Source organism: Conger conger, chromosome 8 (assembly GCF_963514075.1).
Source record: "Conger conger chromosome 8, fConCon1.1, whole genome shotgun sequence".
NCBI classification, from domain to species: Eukaryota; Metazoa; Chordata; class Actinopteri; order Anguilliformes; family Congridae; genus Conger; species Conger conger.
Genome location: NC_083767.1, coordinates 58,868,684 through 58,896,183, shown reverse-complemented (window position 1 = coordinate 58,896,183; position 27,500 = coordinate 58,868,684). Strand labels below are relative to the sequence as shown.

The 27,500-nt window shown below is 47.0% G+C and overlaps 1 protein-coding gene across 1 annotated transcript in view; it reads right to left on the bottom strand.

Annotated features, from left to right (window-relative positions):
- The window catches only part of poln (polymerase (DNA directed) nu), a 106,313-nt gene that overhangs the window by 66,164 nt on the left and 12,649 nt on the right, over positions 1-27,500 (bottom strand). The window contains exons 10-13 of the mRNA XM_061250715.1: positions 27,195-27,290; positions 26,041-26,097; positions 24,303-24,356; positions 22,922-22,987 (exon numbers count right to left, since the gene is read on the bottom strand). Coding sequence (XP_061106699.1) covers positions 22,922-22,987; positions 24,303-24,356; positions 26,041-26,097; positions 27,195-27,290 — 273 coding nt within the window. The remainder of the gene's footprint in view (positions 1-22,921; positions 22,988-24,302; positions 24,357-26,040; positions 26,098-27,194; positions 27,291-27,500) is intronic.

Genomic DNA, 27,500 nt, shown 5'->3' with positions numbered 1-27,500 from the left:
AAAAAGATGAACTGATAACCCTGCGTAATCCCCGCCGTGCAGCTGTAAAGGACGCGCATTACGATCCTGGATTATCGGAGCATTCCCCCTCAAACATCCCAGATTATCAGATGGGCACCGTTGACGCTGGGCATTCCCGGGAACCCTGCTCCAAAACACACAGAGAAATACACGCTCAAATTACCCCGCTACCAACCCGAGCATAATCGCCTCATGAAGCTGCCTAAATCGTTTCTGTCCATTGTTTGCTGTTACATGTTTGTTATGTGATGAAAAGTAGGTCCACACCAGGAAAAACTGAATTGAAAAGCATACAAGGGGAGAGAAAATGAACAGAGGCGAAGCAGACAGGCTCGACATGGCAATTTTAGCGCGTTTTCTTTGATTTACATGGTATTATTTTAGCTTTCGTCAGCATCCTCCTAAAAATAAAGCTCCTATTAGCATGATGACTCACCTGCTGCCGTGCCAGCCTTTCTGTCCGGGGCGTCACGGACACACACGAGCCCTGGAGGGCACCCGTGAAACACAAACAAGCCCCGCGGGGTTTTGTGTTGTGCTCGCCGTTGTTTCTGTTGACCTTCTCATAGCAGTTGAATCATGAAGTATTCTTTACAAATGCCCCCTTCACAAGTGGGACTCATTAAACCTGATCACTAAGCTGCACACGGAGAACGGCCAGAACCTCTGCACGGCAGAGCAGCCATTACAAACCCCCACAATCGGCTGTCAGTCGCCGATCGAACGGTTTCACTCTTCACAGCAAAACACAACCCGTCGGCGACCGATAGCATGGTGCAGCACCCAGTTTCGGTTTCAGAGGGAGAAAGCAAACTTGTGTCTGCCATCATAGTAACTGCTATTTTAGTATGTTTATAAATAATAATATCAGCAAGTTTAATCCAATCGTTATATTTAAAGAGCAGGGGTATTTTGCCAAAAATAAATCGACAAAGCGCTGTCCTTATGCTGTTACAGAGTGAGCAGACGATCCAACTCAATCGCCTGAGGGTGACACTCCCTGATGTCTTTTCTGTCTTATTAAATCCCACGTCAACTAAACTCATGATCAAAACCATGAAAAGCAGACTAACTAGCTAGACTGACTAACCAGACTACGTAGTCGGTCATAATCGTTTAACATCACGTTGGAGAAGCGGTGTTGACCGTTTTATAGGCTAACGGTGCTAGCTGCTGTTAGCCACGGGCTTCTTGGCCATTCAAATCCAGGGATTAGTGCGGTAAGCCATGCAGCAGCAGCAGCAGCTCATTTTTGAAATGCCAGAGTATAGTACAGTCATATATAAGACACAGCAGAGGGCTTTTCTCAGGCACACACACACGTGCGGCTCCCTCTATCTTCCCTCACGTCTACCTGCAGTTCTTGGATTGAAATGAAATGCTATTATTTTCCTGCTTATAAATGTATTATATTCATTTTGTGGCATAATGAACATTTTAAATACAAGAGAAAGGTGAGTCAGCTCGGACAACACTGTGAAGTCTTTCAGTTTGTGATTATGCAGACAGCCCTGTTCTAAATTCATACAGTAAGGCATCATCACAGTACAGGTCAAAGGTAGGGCGGATGCAGTACGCAAATACATACCCTTTGAAGAACACCTACAAATTAAAGACATTGTACCAGCAGTGATGCACCTCATATAGAAAAACATATAACATGATTTACCTGCGTCTATGTGTGTGTGTGCGTGTGTGAGAGAGAGAGTGTGTGTGTGTGTGAGGGAGAGAGAGTGTGTGTGTGTGTGTGTGTGTGGGAGAATGTGTGGGTGTGTGAGAGAGAGCGTGTGTGTGTGAGTGAGAGAGAGTGGGTGTGTGAGTGAGAGAGTGTGTGTGTGAGTGAGAGAGAGTGGGTGTGTGAGAGAGAGCGTGTGTGTGTGAGTGAGAGAGAGTGGGTGTGTGTGAGAGAGAGTGTGTGGGTGTGTTTGGGTGTGTGTGTGTGGGGGTGAGGGAGGGAGAGTGTGTGGGTGTGTGTGTGTGTGGGGGTGAGGGAGGGAGAGTGTGTGGGTGTGTGTGTGGGGGTGAGGGAGGGAGAGTGTGTGGGTGTGTGCGTCTGTGTGTGCACACCGGAGCACTTGAGAAGATGGGAACATCGCTTACAGCTGTGAAAGTAGGATTAAAGCCACAGTCAACAAACGGCTGGATGATGTGACCATAGTATCGGATATCGATTAATATTTTTACAATAAAAACACACTTGTGCACGCCCCCTCCCTCCCTCTACCTCCCTCACGTGTACCTGCAGTTCTCGGATAGGACTGCAGGGGGCCCTGCCCCCCTCCCTGCCCATATCGAGCCTCCCCTTCAGACAGGCTGTCTGAAGGGCAAAGCGTGATGCCAGATCACCTCCATTGTTGCTGTGTCAATAAATCTTTATGCATTTTTCTTAATTAACTCCCATAAGCTATCCCGACTGAGACAATAATAAGCACCTGCATGCATAATAAACATGAAAAAATATTGTTTTTCTACACCATTATTTATTTTCTCAGCAAGAGCCCCAATTCACTCAACTCAACATTCTGTGCCCAGTTTACACAATTCAACCTATTTTTACCACTTATGCGAGGAATGAACCTCACATTTCAGGGTCCAGATTCAAGGCCCAGTTCTCTAGCCATTACCACTGCACGAATACACAGGAACTGTATGATTCATATTTAAGCAGCATATAAGAACTTGTAGCTACTTAACAAGCCCAGATCAGCGTTTAATCAACACCTCAATCAACCCCAGCTCAAAATGCAATCAACCAAACCAGTACAGTATTCAAGCAACAGCTCAATCAAACTCAGGTCGGTTTTGAATTAACAGCTCAATCACACCCAGATCAGTGTTTAACCAGCAGCTCAATCAAACCCAGATCAGTGTGTAATCAGAAACTCAATCAAACCCAAATCAGTGTTTGTAGGGCGGCCTGCCTGTAGTGTAGTGGTTAAGGTACATAACTGGGACCCGCAAGGTCGGTGGTTCAATCCCCAGTCCAGCCACAATAAGATCCGCACAGCTGTTGGGCCCTTGAGCAAGGCCCTTAATCCTGCATTGCTCCAGGGGAGGATTGTCTCCTGCTTAGTCTAATCAACTGTACGTCCCTCTGGATAAGAGCGTCTGCCAAATGCCATTAATGTAATGTAATGTGTTTAATCAGCAGCTCAATCACACCCAGATCAATTTAATCAGCAGCTCAATCAAACCCAGATCAGAGTTTAATCAGCAGCTCAATCAAACTCAGATCAGTTTAACGACAAGCTCAGTTAAATAGTGTACAATAAACAGCCAAATCGAGCCTCATGCTCGAAAAGCAGTTGTAGCAAAAACAGCCCACACAAAGGACTGGCATTGAGATAGAATAGATAAAATATTCACAATGTGAATATTTCACAGACATGGCTACGAGACAAAATTTAATTTCACTGTTGTAAATCACAGTGAGAGATTGCTATTTCAGCCTGACACAAAGCGCCGTGAGTAGATATGGTCACCTATGCCTGGCTCACATTCAGCAGTTGGTTTGTATCAGAGGCACTGAATTAGAGCTACAGACCTACAGACGGTTATCCTGGTTTTTGACTTAAAGTGAGAATCTCATTTAGTCCCAAAGACATGGTGCAGGGAAGTAAATAGGTAATGAGCTTCTTTAATTATTCTTGATGAAGCAGAGCCTACACGGCTGGTTGGAGTCAGAGAGATAAAGCTCCCTGATCGAGATGAAGAGAACCCCCTCGGGCTGTTCTGTTTCTGAGGCGGTACTCCATGTCCTGAAGGCTGCTCTTCTCTCCACGGTAAAAGTCACACGAAAGCACGTTCTAAATCTACGGCCGCGTCGCCGCGGACAGTTTTCACTTGAGAGCGTCGGGTTCCGGCGAGCCGCCCGATCGATCAAACCGCATCCCGGAACATTCCAAACTTTAAATTCTGCGCGCCGAATTGCCAAGTCATTTAAAATGCACAGAAGCCGGTGACAGGAATGGTTTGCGACGTCCCCTGGAAAATGCTAAGAGCCGCGCTGACATACTCATTACAGAATACGTGACAGCTGGTGCTTATCATGCTTGGTTTCCCACGGCTTATCCGACCTCCGAAGATGATTACACTGTCTGTGTGTGCGGACCGGAATTAAACCTTCACTCTTAAAGGTGTGTATTCAATCAACGTTTGTCCTGACTGTAACTGTGACTTAGCGTTCTACTTTTTCTTCGGAAACTTCGTTCTGGAAGTTAGTTTAAAGCGATTGCTGAACTTTTAAAAACATTTATTTTTGAGATGAAGTATGTCATTTATGATCTCAAGTGTTTGGAGAACTGACACAGTGGGCGGCCAATCAAGAGAACTTTTAAAGTGAATATTCATACAGAACAGACACACCGCGTCCAGCACTTGAGTTCATAAATGACAGTCAATATCAAAATGAAATGCTATTATTTTCCTGTTCATAAATGTTTAAAAATATACATTTTGTGGCATAATGAACATTTTAAATACAAGAGAAATGTGAGTCAGCTCGGACAACACTGTGAAGTCTTTCAGTTTGTGATTATGCAGACAGCCCTGTTCTAAATTCATACAGTACAGCATCATCACAGTACAGGTCAAAGGTAGGGCGAATGCATTACACAAATACATACCCCTTGAAGAACACCTACAAATTAAAGACATTGTACCAGCAGTGATGCACCTCATATAGAAAAACATTCAACATCATTTACCTGCGCCTATGTGTGTGTGTGTGTGTGAGAGAGAGAGAGGGTGTGTGTGTGTGAGGGAGAGAGAGTGTGTGGGTGTGTGTGTGTGAGGGAGAGAGAGTATGTGGGTGTGTGGGTGTGTGTGTGTGTGTGTGTGTGTGTGTGCATGCTGGAGCACTTGAGAAGATGGGAACATCACTTACAGCTGTGAAAGTAGGACTACTGCCATTGTCAACAAACGGCTGGGTGATGTGATGATAGTATCAGATATCGATAAATATTTTTTTTATTAGAAATTGGCTTTAAACAACACATTAACTTTGGGGTGTGTTCTGGAATTTTCTACTTTATCGGCACCACCTATTCCCGAAACAGATGTGACTGTGTTCAGAGCCATGCAGTAATTGATCTGCAATAATTTAATACATCGGCGCTATTTTCTCCCTCTCTCTCACACTCCCTCTCACACAGACACAGAGTTCAACCTCTCGAAAAACATATTCGAGAGGTCTTTTGCAGATAGCAGCACTGCTTCACTTCTGAATAGTTTCTATCTAAAAAATAAAAAATAAGAACCCACTTCTTCATAAGTTTCCTTCTCTGAAGTTGATTGCTTGCCACTGCGGGCGTAAGGATAAACACTCGGACGCCTCTTGCATATTCACGAGGCTTCAGACTACGGATTATCCGGGGGAAGATCCAACGCGAAGCGCCGGTACTTCGAGATTTTTCCCCGCAGAATTTCTTAGATCATTCCGGCCATGCACTTCATCACCCACAGATATCTCACTTCAGTAGTAATTATTCCCTCATGACAACCTGTTGAGAGAATATGTCAGCTGAATGGACCTCCATGTCAGGTTCTGTGCCTTTCTGTTATTCTGTTCCCCACCCCGGCTCTAGCGTTCCCCGTACCTGTGCCTCGTTATTATCTGTTTAGTTCTGCTCTGCTCTTCTGGATTTTATGGTTTTGATCTCTGCCGGGTTTTTGGATTCTGTTTTGGTTTTTGCACTTGTACCTTTGCTTGTTTGGACTTCCTGGTTTCCCTACATCGCTCTGCCTGCCCTGTGTGTACCTGTCTATTCTGACCACTGCCTGTTTTTTTTTTTACAACGTTTTGCCCTTTTGGCCATTAAAACCTGCCTTATTCATGTTATAGTCTGCGATTGGTTCCCGAGTCCCGAACCCTGCCACTCCAGCTCAGGGGTGAAGCACAGTCTCCTCTCCCGATGCCATGGACAGGACCCAACATACTGACATCATTACATCCCATCAATTCAATTAGCAGGAGCTAAGCTGGCAGGGCTTGCATGCCATATAACATCCTGTAGTACTGTAATACATTAAACTGTTAAGGTTTAATGCTGTTTTAGTGAGAGGCCACTCAGGATTTAGCACCCCGCAGGGGTGGGCATCAGCCGACGGGACACCTCTGCTTTTCGGACGGTGCTGCGGAACCAAGCAGCCAAAACCGGGCTTCGTTCTCTGAGGCCCAGTCCCTGGTCTTATCGAGCGGCGCTGCTCTCTACCACCACCGCGGTCGGCTCCCGTATAGGGACTTTGTAAGTCATTACATCAATGCGATTGGGCAGACGCTCTTATCCAGAGCGACGTACAGTTGATTAGACTAAGCAGCAGACAATCCTGCCCCTGGAGCAGTGCAGGGTTAAGGGCCTTACTCAAGGGCCCAACGGCTGTGCGGATCTTATTGTGGCTACACCGGGATTAGAACCACCGACCTTGCGTGTCCCAGTCACGTACCTTAACCACTACGCTACAGGCTGCACAATTCATCCCAGTGTTCTGCAGAGACAGTAATACTTTGCGGACGACTCGGGGACAGACTGCGTCACCGCCGAGCCGCTCCGTCTCAGACGCCCAGCGGAGGAGGAGCCGCGCTGGACACTCCTGACTGTGCAGCCTGCGGCTCCAAATAGTACAAAACGGTGGCGCCCGTCGACTTCCGTGCATAATGAACATTTTAAACACGAGAGGGAAGGTGAGTCAGCTCGGACAGCGCTGTGAAGTCTTTCAGTTTGTGACTGTGCAGACGTTCAGACGTGCAGACATGTTCTAAATTCATACAGTACAGCGTCATCTCAGTACAGGTCAAAGGTAGGACGGATGCAGTACGCAAATACATACCCTTTGAAGAACACCGACAAATTAAAGACATTGTACCAGCAGTGACGTAAGTACCTCATATAGAAAAACATTTAACATGATTTACCTGCCTCTATGTGTGTGTGCATGTGAGAGAGAGAGTGTGTGTGCGTGTGTGTGTGAGAGGGAGATAGTGTGTGTGTGCGTGTGAGTGTGTGTGTGCGAGAGTGTGTGTGTGCGTGTGAGAGTGTGTGTGTGTGTGCGTGTGAGAGTGTGTGTTTGAGGGAGAGTGTGTGTGAGGGAGTGTGTGTGTGTGTGTGTGCGTGCGCGTGTGAGAGAGTGTGTGTGTGTGAGGGAGAGAGTGGCTTCCAAAACGCTTTTCAGTAGCCTGTGGATAGTCAGTTGGTGATATTTGTTCAGCAGTCTGTGCAGAACCCAGGGAAGTGACAGTGTACCTGCGTCCAGCAGACTGAAGCAGGGATGTCAGTCAGGGATGGAGAGCTGGATCTGGGCCCGGGGGGGGGGGGGGGATATTTAAGGGTGATTCCTGTACCAGAGCACAGGGGCGATCAGGGCTTTCCATATGAGTGTGGGGCGGTGCGGGAGGTGGGGGGTGTTGTATGTCTGTCACAATGACAAACCCCATTTCTTTGGGTCCCAGGGAGATGTCACGTTTGTACCCAGCCATCCCGTTAGAGCAATGGTCTCCAACCCTGGTCCTGGAGAGCGACTGGGTCTGGAGACCACTGCCTGAGCGCAACGCTGGTTTCTGTGGTGCAGCGTCTGCCACCAGCCCTGCCAGTGTTTTTACGTGTGGCTCAGTAACTCAGTAGTTAAGCGGCTCCTAATGGTAAACTCCCAGCACTGCAAGTACTGCAAGGATGCTGCATTTGCTCTCGTCGGCAGAAAGACTGGCCAAAAAACCGAACGCGACAGCGCTCAACGCCACTTTCTGCAACTGGAGGAGTGAGACTGCAGCCCGGAGTAACCGGCGGTCCACGGGGGGCCGCTCACTGAATATAAATGCCCAGAAAAAGCTTGTGTCGGCAGCGCAACAATGCAAATTCATCTCGGCCCAATAACTAATACATTATTCAAGAGCTGCTCCGGAGCGCGTGCTGAGCAATCATTTAAAAATGGTGCAATGAGAAAACGCAAGACGGCCGGGCGTACAGCCCCAGGTTTCTTTTTTTGGTTTTTTTTTTTTAAAGAGAGGGAAAAGGAAGAGAAGATGTCTGATCTCCTTCCCCCGGCTTTGGTTTCACGGCAAAGGGCATCTCTCTCTGACTGGAGCCTGCCTGGAGAGGAGTCTGCGATAAAGCAGAACGAGGCAGAGAAGAAAAAAATACTCCCTTTGGTCCTCAGTCCACAGGCTTCTCCTCTTCTCTCTCTCTCTCTCCCTCACTCTCCACCTCTCTCTCTCTCTCTCTCCCTCACTCTCCCTCTCTCTCTTCACCTCTCTCTCTCTCCCTCTCTCCCTCTGCGTGAGAAAGACTTTGATAACCACAAACTCACCCTGAATGAACTGACGCCGGGTGAGCGGTGTGTGTACATGCGCGTGTGTGTGTGTGTGTGCGTGCGTGCGTGCGTGCGTGCGTGTGCGTGCGTGCGTGTGTGTGTGTGTGTGTGTGTGTGTGTGTGTGAGTGTGTGCGTGTGTGTGCGTGAGTGCGTGTGTGTGTGTGTGTGTGCGCCAGCCAGCGGGGGTCAGGGAGATCAGACACCGAGCAAAGTGAAGTCAGAATATTAAGTGCCAAGGCCCTGTAGAAAAAGGTTTAATCCTGTAGTAGAGGCACTTCAGGTGAAGTAGACTGCACAAGGGTACAACAGGGGTCCCACCTGAGAATCTCACCTGTTACAGCTCACCTATCTCACACTCTCGGTCCTACATTATTCACTGCGCTACTGAAGACATGCCTCCCCACACACACACACACTCACACACACACACATACACACACACACACACACACACACACAGCAGTGGGAGCCCTGCCACGATGCAGGAGTTCATGTGTGCTCTATAACTCAGTAGTTCAGTAGCTCCTAATCATAAACTACAAAAGCATAAAGCTCTACTTCATTAGAATGGACGCAAAGATGCTCCCCCAAACTAGAACTGGACAACAACCCATGTCCAGACCTTGTGCTAAATAATGACATCAGAATGACACAGGCGTTTCGGGGAAAATCTAATCAAAGGATGACTTGACACTTTCCCAAAGCCCTTTGAAGAGTACGCTGTTTGGAATGTTTTTTCTCAAAGCTCTGTCAACTCCATTGCTTTCAATTACCAGTAGTGGTCATTATCATCAGCGTTAGAAAGTACAGTCAATAACATCCTCATCAGATGTCTCTCCTTTTCCAACTCAAAGGGTTAAATAAATACCCAGGTGACACGCCGAGTGCTGAAAAGGGAGGGAGGAGGGAAAGTTGCCGGGTGTGTGAGGAGCTGAGAGGGGTAGGGGCGGGCGGCAGAGCTGATCCAGGCCCGCTGATCCCCGCCGGGAGCACTCAGCAGCCCGTGATGAGATATCGATCGCCACGGAGACGCCACGGGACAGGCCCCCCGTCCCAAAAGCGGGAGAGGGGTAATAATGGCATTTCGTAACGAATCCTCCCAGAAAAAGAAATCATAAAAAGACATAACCCCCCCCCCCCGTTCCCGGTACACGCTCCGGCCTGCTCCAGCGGGGCCCTGGGTCGGGCAGACCGATACCGGGCCCTCGCGCGGAGATTAATCAGAACATGCCCGCCGGGGCCCGCTGGAGCAGAACCCAGAGAGCGATATTGATGTGAGCAGCAGAGCAGGTCCGCCGTGATGGATCACAGCGGTCTCCGGTCCTGACAGGGCGGTTTGGACAACACTTCATTACGCCGTAACACGGAGCGGAGTCTCTTAGCCACAGCGAATCACATTAGGATTACATTGCTATATATGAATCCAGTTGTGTGAGTTTGAAATGAACTACATCAGAAAATACAGAGCATATATACAGTATACACAGGCAGTGGGGTCCCAAGGTCAGAGGTTTTTTTCCAGGGTTTTTTTTTCCATGTAATCCTGGAAATAAAGTTTGAGGATTTTGAAAAATGTAAAACAAATTAAAGTTACTTCAAAGCTTCAAAACTACTAAATAGGCTAAATAAGAACAAAGAGTGCTGCACAATCCACAATCACCTGACCTCAACCCCAGTGACAATCACCTGACCTCAAACACTGACAATCACCTGACCTCAACCCCACTGACAATCACCTGACCTCAACCCCACTGACAATCACCTGACCTCAACCCCACTGACAATCACCTGACCTCCACCCCACTGACAATCACCTGACCTCAACCCCACTGACAATCACCTGACCTCCACCCCACTGACAATCACCTGTCCTCAACCCCACTGACAATCACCTGACCTCAACCCCACTGACAAACACCTGACCTCAACCCCACTGACAATCACCTGACCTCAACCCCACTGACAAACACCTGACCTCAACCCCACTGACAATCACCTGACCTCAACCCCACTGACAATCACCTGACCTCCACCCCACTGACAATCACCTGTCCTCAACCCCACTGACAATCACCTGACCTCAACCCCACTGACAATCACCTGACCTCAACCCCACTGACAATCACCTGACCTCAACCCCAGTGAATATTTATGGTGGCACTTGAAGGCTGACAGAAGCCAATCATCACAAGATGCTCTTTGGAACAAAATAATCAAGTAAAATAATGCTGGAATAACCTGGATCAACAGGTTTTTGTCGGCTTGAGTGCACGCTGCCATTAAAGCATTAAAGGTGGACATACCGAATACTGAAATTCATGTACATTTTTCAAAGATTCAACTTTTCACTCTAATTGTTATGCGGCTAACAGAATTTGTAATTAAAACGTTTGTATTAAATTAGAAAAGAATGCAAAATAGAAGCTTTTTCACTTGTGCCCTCAGTCTTTTGGACCCCACTGCATATACACACATACACATGGAAGTATACACAGACATACCATACATGTAAAGACAATCCATATTTATTAGCATCTAAAGAGTTTGCGCGTTATAGAGAGTACTTATTTGACCCAGGTCTGGTATCCACACACTGCCTCCCTGACCAGCAGAGGCTGGTCTGCCCTGCAGTTCTCTCTTCCTCTCAGCTGCTCATAACTGATGGCACTCAACGCCCGCATCTGCTGCTGCTTAGCGTTCTCTCATGCTAGCACAATTACTTTATCTACTAAGAAACAGACAAAGCACTTTCCCTTCAAGTTTAATCCCAAGCTGCTTGGAAACCCAACAAAAATGTCTTGACTTTTCTTCTTTTTTTTTTCCTCCCTGATTAATATTTAAGGCTTGTGTTTTTTTGTGTCTTCCCGGGAGGAAACCGTACGTAAATTTAACTACGACTCTGAAGTGTTCCATTGGGGCGGCTTTCTGAAATGAGGCATATTGATCCCATTAAATTAATTGTGTTAAGTCTCCAGGTGAGATCTGTTACCAAATCTTCCCTGCTACACTGTACCCATCACATTGTATCGGGCATGACCTTAAAAGTTCATAGTACAGGGGTGGCAAACTGTTTCCCTGGAGGGAACACAGGGTCTGCTGAGTTTTTTTTGCTACTCAACACTTATTAGACCATTAATACCTGGTGAATTGGGTGTTCATTTCCCGTCGATTTTAAGGTGAAAACAAAAACCTTGACTTATAGGAACTCCTGGTTTATAGGAAATGCACTGTGCACTGCTACGTGAAGATGTCCGCTGTTAAGAGCATTACACCAGATGCATTCTGACTGATTGATTTTAGGACCCATTTGCAGGGATTGGATTTCATAGGAGCTCTTCAGAAAGAGAACCACTCCTGAGAAACAGCAGGAACCACAAACCCACGGGAGTCCAGTGTCTTAACTACTGCTCGATATTTGTGCAGACTTAAGACTTCAAAATGAACACAAGACATAAAATAACAGGTCGCTCCTATCCACTCCTAGTTGTTTCTAGTTGCAGGTTGTTTTTACGATAGGGGATTTCAGGGGGCATTGGATTCTCCAAGTTGCATTTGAGGGGGCATTGAATTCTGGGTTTGAATTGATTTGAACTGCAACAAATAGTATTTATTTAAACTGGTGTTCTGTTAAATTGATTGGCTGCTCTTGTGCAATTTGTTCAATAAAAGCATGTTGGAAATAATGTATTATGCTGAGAGGAAGCGGGGGAAATCGAAGGACCCATCGGACGTCTGTTCCTGCCCACTGCTGTCTGTTCTGGCCCCACGGTGGTGGAATGACCTTCCTGTGGATGTCAGAACAGCAGAGCCTCTGACCACTTTCAAATGCAGACTGAAGACACCTTTCCCTCCCTACCTCACCACCATGATTAGCCTTGCGTATGCCATAGATTATAATGGCACTTATATATAGTTATTGTCGTGCTCAGGGTATTCTAGCTGCCAACCGTGGTATGCTAGTTGGTAAGTTCAGGTATTCTTCAAGGGTTCCAACTGTATCTGTGTGGTCACGCTAGGACTTGGAACCGTACTGTCCTTTAGGGTCCTCATCGCACTTGTCCCTGTGTTCAATCTGCCCTTCATTGTACGTCCCTCAGGATAAGAGTGTCTGCTAAATACCTGTAATGTAATGTATTAAATCTTTTATATTCCCTGGGCATAGGCTATTCATTTTCTGGGCTATGTGTACGCAGTGGGCCTAAATCAGAAAGACATTAGAACTGTGCACTCTTCAATATTTGTTCATTTATCGCAAATCATATCCTCATCGCAATATTCAACAACGTTATTGCATATTTTCTTCATATCGCGCAACCCTACGGGATTTGAGGGGGGCACAGATTTCTGGGGTTGACCTGAAGGGGCACAGAATTCTGAGTTTGATTTGAAGGGGCACAGGAACTGGGTTCGATTTAGGTTCATGCAAAATGATGTGACCTATTCACACTCGGACTAGTGGGGAGCCGCATGCTCCCTTCTTACTTTGCCTAAGAATAATTAGATTGTATCTGCCTTTCTCCCAGCCTTACAAAACAATCAATCCCTCATATAAAAACAGCATATTAAATTCCTTCTGCTCACAGCCAGACAGGATCTTCATAGACTCCTTGAATCAGGTTCATCGAAAGGTCTGCAGCACGGATCCAGTTCAATCCGGACAGCCTTTGCTAGCGGCCTCCTCAGACTACAGTGTCGTGTCCTTTATACTGTCTCTTAATGAACAGTGCTTATGTAAAGAAAACACACGCTTAACTAGACCACACTGTACACGGCAGAAAGCTGAACCATGCCCCCACTTCTGACAGCCAGGAGAATTATCAGCCTAAGTGCAAACTGAGTGACATCATAAACGTGAAAAAGTGAAAATGAGAAAGAAAAAAAACAGTGAATGGAAGGACAAAGGGACTTTAAAAAAAAGAAGAAGCACAGTCAATATGAATTTCGTCATTTGCAGTAAAGACGCATTGCGTTAATGTGTGTCTGCATTGAACAGTTGCTGGAATTGATGGCGCTATTTTGCTTGTCCATGATGCTGATTTAATTGAGATGGAACCGACAATGAGAAGGGGACTGACTTTCATCGGTCTTTCGTTGTTTTTAGAAAATATGACCAAATATTACATGTACCAAAACGAATAGTTGTCTAATTTATTGTTCCTCTGCCTCCTCCCACGTAACTACCCTTTCAGAATAACGAGCGAATGGCAGCAATAATTGCGGAGAAAAGTTTGAATTTATCAGCGAAAGTCAGCTAGCACGACCCAAAAACCTTCAAACGTCCCCCAGAACGAGGACCATAACGGAGCGCCCTTCTCACCCTCGTTGAGAGTACCGCAGAAAGGAGCAGAGTATTGTGATAGTCCCATAGCCGTACTGATCATTTACATTCCTGATATTTCTCATTTGTGATTCCAGCCATAATCTGAGTAATACCTGGATCATCCACACACCTTTCCATCTTCATTATCCCTACTGGTAAATGGTAAATGGTTGGCATTTATATAGCGCCTTTATCCAAAGCGCTGTACAATTGATGCTTCTCATTCACCCATTCATACACACACTCACACACACCAACGGCGATTGGCTGCCATGCAAGGCGCCGACCAGCTCGTCAGGAGCATTTAGGGGTTAGGTGTCTTGCTCAGGGACACTTCAACACAGCCCGGGCGGGGGATCGAACCGGCAAACCTCCGACTGCCAGACAACTGCTCTTACTGCCTGTCGCCCCCTACTGTCCCAAGAGTACCCCTCTTACCCCTGATGGTCACCATCCTTCACCCCTCTTGGTGTTTCTCAATGCTAATAGCAGTGATAGTAACAGCAGGACTGCAGTGGTGTGGGTCTAGTTACTGTGGCAATCATTTCACAGGCTGCACTTTGCACCGAAAGATATGTGGGCCGTAGCAAATGTTTTTAGTTTCTTTTTCTTCTATCAAGTAGAAAATATTACCTTGTTTTAAGTTAGTTTGCCGAAATGTTCTCACCCCATTGGCAAATCTTGAAGTGAGTGAGACTTCCTCACCTCAACGGCCGATTATGTCTCATTTAGCAAAAAATAGAAATAAATGAGAGTCTAAGTCTAGATGTAAGACTACGATACTTGTTAAGACTGACTTATTTAGTTTTGTGCAGTGTGCAGGGTGCAATAATGTGAAAAGGCAGGTGGGAGGCAGGCAGGCAGGCAGGCCCCGTTCACAGACATGGCAGGGGCACCACTGTGGGCTGGGTGGCGTTCCCGGCAGGCTGCCGGGGGCGGAGATTAGAGCTGTCACAGAGGTGAAGCTCTGCTCGGAGAGGACAGCAGGCGGTGTGGGAGGGGACAGGCCCTCTCCCCGGGAGTTCTCCAAGAGAGAGAAAAGACTTTATCTGGCACCGCTTAAAAAAAAAAAAAAATCCAGCTGCCGAAATGTACGAATATATACAGGAGGGACCTCGATGCGCGCGGTCGAAGACAATCCTTAAAATATGCGATTGTCGTCAGCGACGACCTGGGGGAATTAACGGGAAGAGGGACAGGGGCGATTGGTGTGGACGGCTCTGTCACACCCCCGCAGGTTTTTTTTTTTTTTGCCCTTTTTCTCCCAATTTAGTAGCCAATTGGACCCCGTCTGATTCAATTAGAGCCAGTATTAGATACCGCCCACACCTCGTCCCTCGGCGGCCAACGGGAGAGCGACACGCCTTCTTCAAGCCGTCTCGCCTCCCGAGCTGTAACCGTGATTCCGAGGCTCCTGAGGTGCTTGATTTGTGCACCGATCTACTAACCCTGCCAAGTCCCTCCCTCTGGAGCAGCGAGCCAATTATTGCTGCTCCACGTGAGCCGGCCAAACTTGGCTTTTGGCAGGACCGAGAATCGAACCCCGGTCCCCGGTGTGCAACTGCAGCGAACTGCAACCGCGAGTCTGCTGCGTCTTAGCCTGTTGCGCCACCACGGCTCCCACACCCCCGCAGGTTTGGCGGTACAGCTGTGCGCGGAATGGGACGACGGCCAGCCGCGGGGGGAGGGAGGAGCGGTCACCCGCCCGGGGCGAGAGGGGGTGCGTCTCTGCGGCTCCGTTCGGGGGTTTTAGGACCGGACTGGAGAGAAAGGAAGGAAGGAGTGAGAGGGAGGGGATGCCGATGAAGAAGAGAAGAGAAGAGGGAACGCAGGTAGCCCCCCAAAACCTGTGACCGAGCCCGAACCCCAAAACCAAGACTCAACGCTCCATACCGGGGCAAACCCACCAAGCACATCCTGTCTGTGACACAACACACGCAAACAACGCCGTTTGAGCTCGGACTACCCGGCCCACAGGCCTGTGCATATTCCAGACTCACGTAACGGTCCTCCAACGCGGGGTCTATCTGCCCACATAAGCCATCCGTTGTGACGCAGCTGATGCAGACTTTAGTCCTGCTCTGATATAGATCTGTTCAGATCCAGGGCTTTTTGTGCCTTCTGGGTGATATTGCGCTCTTATTCTCCTGACGCCAACCCGTCAGTCATCCTGGAAGAGAATTGCTTGCCAAGTGACTGTAATGTAATCTAAGGCAGCTGAGCGGATACAGCCTTTACTCCTGTTTATATGGGGGTCTGTTGTGATTCAGGGTTTTTTTGAGCCTGAATGGTGATTTGTGATACAGCACTTTCATACTCCTAATACTAACCTGTCAGTCGCTCGGGGTGAGAATGCCCGCAGAGTGACTGTAATGTAATCTAAGGTAGCTGAGCTGATGCAGCCGGTGTACATTGGGGTCTGCCGTGATTGGTTAGATGCAGCCTCTGTATTGGAGTCTGGGTTTTTGCTGATTCATGGCGCCGGAAAGGATTTCCCGCAACACCCACTCACTGAGCGGTGCCCGGGAGGGGGCCCGGGACGGGAGACGCCAAAGATGCAGTCACCTGACGCAGGACGCACCCTTCCCTCCCGCCCTCGCCTCTCTCCTCTCTCCACTGCAGTCCGGTCCTCTCCTCCACTCCCTGTCTCTGCCCTCTGGTTCATCCCTTTCTCTCTCTCTCTCTCTCTCTCCCCGGTCCCCTCTGTGCGTTCCCAAACTCTCAGCACAATGAATAATTCAAAGCAACTCAAAGCAACCCAAAGCGGCCCTCGCTGCAAAAGTCACCGTCTTAACAAGTATTTTAGTCTTGACTCTCAAGTTCTCTTTGTAAAATTTAAGTAAAATAAATACAATTTTAAGTCTCAATATAAGATTAAAATGGTTGGTTTTTGCAGTGCTATGTTACAGTAGAGGATCAGAGTGTGGCCCTGTGTTATATTAGATGGTCAGTGTGGCCCTGTGTTATATTAGATGGTGACAGTGTGGCCCTGTGTTATATTAGATGGTGACAGTGTGACCCTGTGTTATATTAGATGGTGACAGTGTGGCCCTGTGTTATATTAGATGGTCAGTGTGACCCTGTGTTATATTAGATGGTCACAGTGTGACCCTGTGTTATATTAGATGGTGACAGTGTGGCCCTGTGTTATATTAGATGGTGACAGTGTGGCCCTGTGTTATATTAGATGGTCAGTGTGACCCTGTGTTATATTAGATGGTCACAGTGTGACCCTGTGTTATATTAGATGGTCAGTGTGGCCCTGTGTTATATTAGATGGTCAGTGTGGCCCTGTGTTATATTAGATGGTCAGTGTGGCCCTGTGTTATATTAGATGGTGACAGTGTGGCCCTGTGTTATATTAGATGGTGACAGTGTGGCCCTGTGTTATATTAGATGATCAGTGTGGCCCTGTGTTATATTAGATGGTCATAGTGTGACCCTGTGTTATATTAGATGGTCAGTGTGACCCTGTGTTATATTAGATGATCAGTGTGGCCCTGTGTTATATTAGATGGTCAGTGTGGCCCTGTGTTATATTAGATGATCAGTGTGACCCTGTGTTATATTAGATGATCAGTGTGGCCCTGTGTTATATTAGATGGTCAGTGTGACCCTGTGTTATATTAGATGATCAGTGTGGCCCTGTGTTATATTAGATGGTCATAGTGTGACCCTGTGTTATATTAGATGGTCAGTGTGACCCTGTGTTATATTAGATGGTCAGTGTGGCCCTGTGTTATATTAGATGGTCACAGTGTGGCCCTGTGTTATATTAGATGGTGACAGTGTGGCCCTGTGTTATATTAGATGGTCATAGTGTGACCCTGTGCTATATTAGATGGTCAGTGTGGCCCTGTGTTATATTAGATGGTCAGTGTGGCCCTGTGTTATATTAGATGATCAGTGTGGCCCTGTGTTATATTAGATGGTCAGTGTGGCCCTGTGTTATATTAGATGGTCAGTGTGGCCCTGTGTTATATTAGATGGTCAGTGTGGCCCTGTGTTATATTAGATGGTCACAGTGTGACCCTGTGTTATATTAGATGGTCAGTGTGGCCCTGTGTTATATTAGATGGTCAGTGTGGCCCTGTGTTATATTAGATGGTGACAGTGTGGCCCTGTGTTATATTAGGTGATCAGTGTGGCCCTGTGTTATATTAGATGGTCAGTGTGGCCCTGTGTTATATTAGATGGTGACAGTGTGGCCCTGTGTTATATTAGATGGTCACAGTGTGACCCTGTGTTATATTAGATGGTCAGTGTGGCCCTGTGTTATATTAGATGGTCATAGTGTGGCCCTGTGTTATATTAGATGATCAGTGTGACCCTGTGTTATATTAGATGGTGACAGTGTGACCCTGTGTTATATTAGATGGTCACAGTGTGACCCTGTGTTATATTAGATGGTCACAGTGTGACCCTGTGTTATATTAGATGGTCACAGTGTGACCCTGTGTTATATTAGATGGTCACAGTGTGACCCTGTGTTATATTAGATGGTCACAGTGTGACCCTGTGTTATATTAGATGATCAGTGTGGCCCTGTGTTATATTAGATGGTCATAGTGTGACCCTGTGTTATATTAGATGGTCAGTGTGACCCTGTGTTATATTAGATGGTCAGTGTGGCCCTGTGTTATATTAGATGGTCACAGTGTGGCCCTGTGTTATATTAGATGGTGACAGTGTGGCCCTGTGTTATATTAGATGGTCATAGTGTGACCCTGTGCTATATTAGATGGTCAGTGTGGCCCTGTGTTATATTAGATGGTCAGTGTGGCCCTGTGTTATATTAGATGATCAGTGTGGCCCTGTGTTATATTAGATGGTCAGTGTGGCCCTGTGTTATATTAGATGGTCAGTGTGGCCCTGTGTTATATTAGATGGTCAGTGTGGCCCTGTGTTATATTAGATGGTCACAGTGTGACCCTGTGTTATATTAGATGGTCAGTGTGGCCCTGTGTTATATTAGATGGTCAGTGTGGCCCTGTGTTATATTAGATGGTGACAGTGTGGCCCTGTGTTATATTAGGTGATCAGTGTGGCCCTGTGTTATATTAGATGGTCAGTGTGGCCCTGTGTTATATTAGATGGTGACAGTGTGGCCCTGTGTTATATTAGATGGTCACAGTGTGACCCTGTGTTATATTAGATGGTCAGTGTGGCCCTGTGTTATATTAGATGGTCATAGTGTGGCCCTGTGTTATATTAGATGATCAGTGTGACCCTGTGTTATATTAGATGGTGACAGTGTGACCCTGTGTTATATTAGATGGTGACAGTGTGACCCTGTGTTATATTAGATGGTCACAGTGTGACCCTGTGTTATATTAGATGGTCACAGTGTGACCCTGTGTTATATTAGATGGTCAGTGTGGCCCTGTGTTATATTAGATGGTCACAGTGTGACCCTGTGTTATATTAGATGGTCAGTGTGGCCCTGTGTTATATTAGATGGTCACAGTGTGACCCTGTGTTATATTAGATGGTCACAGTGTGACCCTGTGTTATATTAGATGGTCAGTGTGGCCCTGTGTTATATTAGATGGTCACAGTGTGACCCTGTGTTATATTAGATGGTCACAGTGTGACCCTGTGTTATATTAGATGGTCAGTGTGGCCCTGTGTTATATTAGATGGTCACAGTGTGACCCTGTGTTATATTAGATGGTCAGTGTGGCCCTGTGTTATATTAGATGGTCAGTGTGGCCCTGTGTTATATTAGATGGTCACAGTGTGACCCTGTGTTACAGTAGGAAGATCAGAGTGTGAGTCTGTGTTACAGGCGTGGGGGGATCAGAGACCTCAGCTCTCTGAAAGCTGGACTGCTGAGAGCTTTGTGTCTGTTTGCAGAGCGTCTGACTCCCTCTCTCGCCTATCAATATTTCAGCACTCTGCTGACCAGGGATATTCAAACCTTCAGACACACACACACACACACACACACACACACACACACTTTACAGACTGAAGGAAGTACTACCTTCCCTATCTCATACAACAAGCAGGCAGGCAACAGCTCCCATTCGTAAACACACACACACACAACACAACAGAAACACACAGACACACAGTAGGCAGCAGCAGGCAGGCAGCAGCTCCCATCAGTAAACACACACACACACACACTCACGCACACAAAAGGAAACATACACACAGTACTACTCCAGCTCCTCTGAGATCCTGGTGCTCTGTGACCCTGAATAAATTCACACACTGCTCAAAGTGCAGCCAGTGTTGACAGAGCTGAAGAGGGCTCAGTGTGTCTCTTTCACATACAAGCTCACACACACACACACACACACACACACACACACACATAGACACACACACACCCACACTCACACAGACACGCACACACACAGACACGCACTGGCACTGACACACACAGGACACACCCCCACACACCCAAACATAAACACTCATTCATGTATTCTAGCTTTGTGCCAACAGCACAGCTGGGGAACCCAGCTTGTGTTATACAACCCTTCTCAAATCTCCGTATTCATCCTGCAAATGGCAAATGACTCGAGTCAACAGTATTTCAGCCCCAGCACGAGAAGTCTACAGAAAGCTAGCATGCAGCTTTTCTTTGACTAATGTGGGTTTTGTCGTTTCCACGGAAACGGAGACAACAGAGAAACAGTGGTAGTGTACGAGCTTCTGTCGACAACAACGATGACTTGTGGGATATGTAGGCTGACAACGGAATACGAGTCAAACGGATAGAAGGCTTGTCACGTTGCCACCTGCAGCAGGAAGTAGCAGTCCGAAATTAAAACAGTGCTCAATACCAGCGGTCGTTGTGATGTCATCACTAACCATGGAAGGGCCCTACACCAAAGTAACTATAAGCAGGCGCCAAGAGTCAAAATCTTCCTCATGGCGCCAGAAAATGTAAATACAACGAGATCGGGGAGAGGCTAGTGGGTGCCACTCTGTTGTCCGTGAAACTATTGATTAAAAAACTGGTACGGAAACATCACAAATGATAATGGTGTAGCCAAGCACTTGAAAACCCGTAGCTTTCTGTGGGCACCGGTGGCGTCATAAACCGTCACTGGAGACCCGAAATTGAGGTTTTCTGGATGGCCGTTTTTATTGCGGTACAAACGAAATTAATAAATGTCATGGATGTTCCTTGTCATGAAATTCTCCGATCTATCACATAGAGTTAAAATGCCAGAGTGTCTCTTGAAATATATTAATTCAACACCACGGTCACCGTAGCAGACAGGCGAAGGGAGTCTTGAGAGGCAGGGAGAGAGAGAGAGAGAGAGAGAGAGAGCATTTGACAGAGAGGTGAAGAGAGGAGGAGCAGAGATGAATCTGAGAGAAAAAGAGCAGTGACAGTCCGGGGGAGAGAGAGTGCGACTGTCAGCACAAAGCAGCACATCGCCGGCTGAACCACAGCACCGGCCGGAGTGGGAGGGTGCCAGGCTCACCTCTTTCATGTGCAACAGCGACCCCTCTGGTCGGCCGAGGTACTGCATCCTACCTGCTGTAGCTGCATAAATAGGGACTTTAAGCAACAACGGGTTTTGGGATGGGTACGGCGACTGGAATCAGATCTGCGCTCTGTTGATCGAGACTTACTCCACTTTGCTGCCGTAGCCTGCAGATCTACAACGGGAAAAGTTGCACTTTCACATAGTCACTACCATGTGTGATTTAGGGGAGTGAATTTTCCATTTTATTGTGTTTTTGAAAGTAAATTGTTTTTTACAATTGATAGTGACAATTGATTTCTGAGAACGTTTTCCATAGATGCTGGTTAATGTTAAGACGTTCCCATTTTCCCGAAGCTATTTCACCCGCTCTGTCTGCTCCTGGAGATGACAATTATGCCAGTGGTGGCGGTACAAACAAGCATACCCAATAGGTCACATTTAATTTAGCTAAGCGATATGTTTATAGAATTTACAGTATATATGTACATTGTGAGTTCATTCAAAAAACTAGTTACAAAAGTTGATTGTCTTAAGGGTGCCTCACAACGAATTTTAGCAATAGGTTTACCTCACTTTTCCATACGCTAACGTTAGCTAGGTTATCTTTTCAGTAACTTTGCTAGCTAGTATCAAACTGATTGTGTTACGGGTAAAACGTTAACTAATAAGGGTATAACGTAATTATAAGGTTAATTGTGTTGCGGGTGACTAGGGGGATAACTATTGTAACTTTAGTGACTTGGTCAGCTGTTCGAAGCACTTTGCTTAGTGACTGCTATGGATTTCACAGCAAAGGCGACAGCGTCGAGATAGATTTATTTCCGTTCACCATAGCCGTCCCAAAATCCGTAGTTCTTTAAAGTCCCAAATAACGCAACCCAGCTGCCCAATCTGGTGGACCGCTCACAGAGAAGTGGCACTGATGTTCAGGGGACTATTCAGCATGAACATAACATAACATAACACAACATAACACAACATAAAATACGATAAGATAAGATAAGATAACATAACATAACACAACATAAGATAACATAACATAGCATAGCATAACATAACATATAACATAACATGACATAACACAACACAACACAACATATAACATAACATAACATGACATGACATGACATGACATAACACAGCATAACATAACATAGTGATGAGAACAGACCATTCAGTCCGACAGTGCTTGTCATTTAACTCCCACTAAAGTGTATCTAATGCTTAGTTTACCTAAGAGCTACATGGTATCCAGAACCGTATCAAGCCTAGAATAACAAACACCCAGAGTATCTGCCCTCACTACATGACCTGGCAAGCTATTCCCCACTGCGACCACTTGCTGTGTGAAAAAATACTTCCTAATGTCTATGGAATTTATCTTTTGCTAATTTCCATTTAGGCCCCCCCCCCCCCTCGTTCAGCAGACTGAATGTTCAGGGGGACTAATTCAGCACTCTGGATACCAGAGGATGTTCCCCTGAAGGGACAAACCTACGATCAGACAAAAAAAAAAGGAAAGAATAATACCAGAGGAATAAAAAGAGGGAGCAACTGAAGTGGCAAGAGAGGAAAAGAGCAGTGAACGTCGAGGAGGAGCAGGGACAGTGAGGAAGGGCGGGAGGGTGAGTGACAGAGAGAGGCTGAAGAGGACTGGAGGCTCGCGGGTGACGGACAGCTGTCACAGCGGGGTGACGGACAGCTGTCACAGCGGGGTGACAGGAGCGCGACCAAGAGGAGGCCGAGGGGAGGAAGATCAGCGGGGCGTGACCGGGAGAGACGGGCGCCGCGCCGGTGAGGAAGAGGAGGGGAGAGACTCACGGGCTGCTTGGCGGACAGCCGCCCGCTGACGGCGCTGGTCTGGTTCCAGGTGGGGGAGACGCACGTCTGCAGGGGAGTCCCACAGAGCACAGGCATCAGACAGGCTAGCGCACTGCTGTCAATCACTCCCGTAACCATGACAGCACACGCGCGCACACACACACACGCGCACACACACACACACACACACTAATACACATCAGACAGGCTAGCGCACAGCTGTCAATCACTCCCGTAACCATGACTGCACACACACACACACACACACACGCACACACACACACACACACACACTAATACACATCAGACAGGCTAGCGCACAGCTGTCAATCACTCCCGTAACCATGACAGCACACGCGCACACACACACACTAATACACACATCAGACAGGCTAGCGCACAGCTGTCAATCACTCCAATAACTATGACAGCACACACACACACACACACACGAACACACACATGCACACACACATACACGCACATGAACACATACTAACATACACAAACACACATCAGACAGGCTAGCCCACAGCTGTCAATCACTCAAATAACTATTACAGCACGTGCACACACACATACACACACAAACACACACATGCACACACACTAATACACAAGCTAACACACACACATCACAGGATAGCGCACAGCTGTCAATCACTCCAATAACCAACACAGCATAAATACATGCACTCACACACATACGCACACACATGCACACACACACGCAGAAACACACAGGCGCACACAGATGCACACATACTAACGTGCACACACTATAACACAGCCAACAGACTACAAAGCATCCGTGTTCATATAATCACATTTTACAAGTTCACATACAGGCCCACATTGTCTGGACTGTGACGGACTAACCATGACATCTCCATCATCCTACTGGCTTAGCATGCCCCTCATATAGAAAACCCCATTAAAACATCAAAACATGCTACCGCAGCACCAGCATGAAGCATTCAGATCCAATCTCTGAAGACCTTGCTGTTGTTGCCCACGGGTAATTGGCGCGGACCAAGCTCACTTCTGCCATCTAGTGTCCACTGTGCAAATGGTCAGTCAGAGCCCAAAGGAAAATAAAGCTTTGTAATTCCATGCAGAGGAAAGAGTTTGTGCTCAACACCACTGCAGCAAAAAGAAGAGGATCAGTCGCACACAGAGAAACCAAGAGACTTCAGAGCCCAGTGGCTTTTCACAAAGACAGGACTGATCTGCGCTCAGTCTGGCACAGGCACCGAGGGCACGTCCCAAAACTAAAAAAAATGTATCCTCCTTTCCTTCCCTCGGAAGTATGCGAGGGACTTAAAGCCTTAACGGGCTCCCGCTGTGTGGAGACACACGGACAGGAGAGGCACCACCGCACCTTCTTCACGCACGACAGGATCCCGTCAACGAAGGTCGACTTTATCTTGTGAACCTGTAAGGAAAAGGTGGAGGTTATCAGGTTATCATGGGACTGAGGTCTCTGCCTGTGGTCACATTAAGGAGCCATCCTATCCCAGAATGCTCTACCGCTCTGCCAACACCCTCAAAACTGGGCAGCCTGTAGTGGTTAAGGTACATGACTGGGAGCTGCAAAGTTACTGGTTCAATCCCCCAGTGTAGCCACGATAAGGTCCACACAGCCGTTGGGCCCTCGAGTAAGGCCCTCAACCCCACAATGCTCCGTGGGGGACTGTACCCTGCTTAGTCCAATCAACTGTAAGTCGCTTTGCATAAAAGCGTCAGCTAAATAACATGAAAAAAAACAATGGCTTGTACATTTACTGTCCTGAACTCCCCCGGTTCGTGAACACCAAAGTGAATCACAGGAGAGAGCTCCCAAATAATATTGTGAAAGGCTGAAATGCGATGCTCTACCGGGCAAACACGGGCATCGGGAAGCAGCCTGGGGGGCCTTGAGATGATGGGAAATTATTGACATGTAATGTAATAAGTACTACTCTAGTGAAAGACTGTTCCACACTTCTTCCAGGATGCATGCTGCTGGCATCTCTTATTTTCGCAGTCAGCTAAAATGAGGTCTTTGTGCATTATAAGAGAAAAATGCTTCATGTTTATGTCTTTCACACAGCAGTGTGGCAATAAAAAAAAAACTGAAAATGTATCGGATTTCTAAGCACAATGACAGGCTCCCTTTAAAAACCAGGCTGACCAGACCGTGTGTGAAAGGACAGCCACGAGGCAGAGGACCGGACGCCTGAACTGACTCTGCGGGTCAGCCAGAGGTCATGAGAGGGGACCCAGATGTCTGAAGGCAATTTCAGGCTCACAGACGCAGGGCTTCGCAGTGCTCCCAATTTCAGGAGCTTTTGTTTGTGTGTTATTGATGGGCACTAATCAATGAACAATAATTTATGAGCATATCTACTAATTGGGATGCATTAGCGCAGGGGTGTCAAACTTAATTCCCAGGGGGCCGCAGTGTCTGCAGGTTTTTTGGGGTTTCCTTCCAATCAGCTGCCAGTGAAGGCCTTGAGAACAAGGTGTGTGGGTTCTTTAGCCAATCAATAACTTTAATGAACCATGGGTGCTGAGAACATCCCAAAAACCAGCAGACACCGTGGCCCTCCAGGACTGGAGTTTGACACCCCTTAGTGTGTCTCTCATAGTCTCTCATTTCTTTCAGCTTAGGAGCACATGACATTTCTGTTATTTAGCACTTTATCCAAAACAACTCATAGTTCACTAAGCAGGGGACAGCCCCCCCTGGAGCAATGTGGGGTTAAGGGCCTCGCCCAAGGGCCCAACAGCTGCACTGACCTTATAGCGGCTACACTAGGGCCACTAGGTGCTCCTTGGAAGAAATGTTATCAAAGAGAACTAAACTTTTTCAATATTGGGACCCAATTTAGAAATACTTTCTAGTATAGAGAGCCAAATGATGCATTTAGCACCTTTCAGGGACCCATCAAATACACATATATTAGCACAGCAAAGTGGACAATAGAGTCATTCCAGGACCCACCTCATACACTCCCGCGACCCGTTTTGGGCCCAGGGTCAACCCCTAGTTTAAGAAACACTGGCCCGGAGCACAAGCCCCTCCTGTAACACACTGGCCCCAGAGAGTGGCGGGGGGGGGGGGGGGGGGGGAGCACCTGTCTGTACTCCAGGATGATCTTGGGCAGCGGGTGGAGGTCCTGGAGCTGCAGGAGCTACACACAACAGGGACGAACGAGGGAGGGAGAGCGTCAGCTTCAGCACGCGTGACATCGCCGAGGTTTTCAGCAGCGCGGACGAGCGGGGCCGTGCCGGGCAGAGCAGAGAGAGGTTCATCGCGAGGGGTTCCCCTCAGTGCCGTGGACGGCGCCCAGTGACCCAGTGCTCACACTGCTCTGCGTGCTCTGCAGTGCTGCACTGCGTGGAGCGACGGTCTCACTTCACTGCGAGTAAAAAATTTGGCGACGCCTGCAAATCTTGGAACGCCCTATTTTTCTGCTTCCGTCATCATCCCGACCGGCAAATGTGATCTTACACCGTCTCAAACTGATCTCACGCATGCAGACACACAAAAGAGAAATTATTAGTATTGTTATTATATTTGTACTGGCAGAGTCTCTGACCTCGTTCAAGTGCAGACTGAAGGCTCATCTCTTCAGGCTACATCTTTCCCTCCCTAACCCACCACCATGATTAGCCTTATATATGCCATAGACTGTAATGGCACTTATATAGTTGTATAGATATTGTTGTTTTTTTGTATTAGCTATTGTATTGTTGTACTCGTACACTTGTACTTGTGTTCGATCTGCACTCCGTTGTATGTCGCTCTGGATAAGAGCGTCTGCTAAACACCATGTAATGTAATGTAGTGTAGTGTAGTGTAGTGTAATGTAATGTAATGTAGTGTAGTGTAATGTAATGTAATGTAGTGTAATGTAGCGTAATGTAAGGTAATGTAATGTAATGTAGTGTAATGTAGCGTAATGTAAGGTAATGTAGTGTAATGTAATGTAGTGTAATGTAGCGTAATGTAAGGTAATGTAATGTAATGTAGTGTAATGTAGCGTAATGTAAGGTAATGTAATGTAATGTAGTGTAATGTAATGTAGTGTAATGTAATGTAATGTAGTGTAATGTAGCGTAATGTAAGGTAATGTAATGTAGTGTAGTGTAATGTAAGGTAATGTAGCGTAATGTAATGTAATGTAGTGTAATGTAGTGTAGTGTAATGTAGTGTAATGTAAGGTAAGGTAATGTAATGTAATGTAATGTAATGTAATGTAGTGTAATGTACTGGGCGTGGTCTCACCGCTGCCTCAGACGTAGACTGGTGCTGCTTGAGCAGGGTTTTGGGCAGTTTCTTGCTCTCACAGCGCTCCTGAAGACGCAGCTTCTCAAACAGAACCTGGAGCACAGGGTTAGACCAGACACTGCATCTCACACTGCGCACTGCATCTCACACACTGCATCTCACACTGCACACAGCATCTCACACACTGCATCTCACACTGCACACAGCATCTCACACACTGCATCTCACACTGCACACAGCATCTCACACACTGCATCTCACACTGCACACAGCATCTCACACACTGCATCTCACACTGCACAC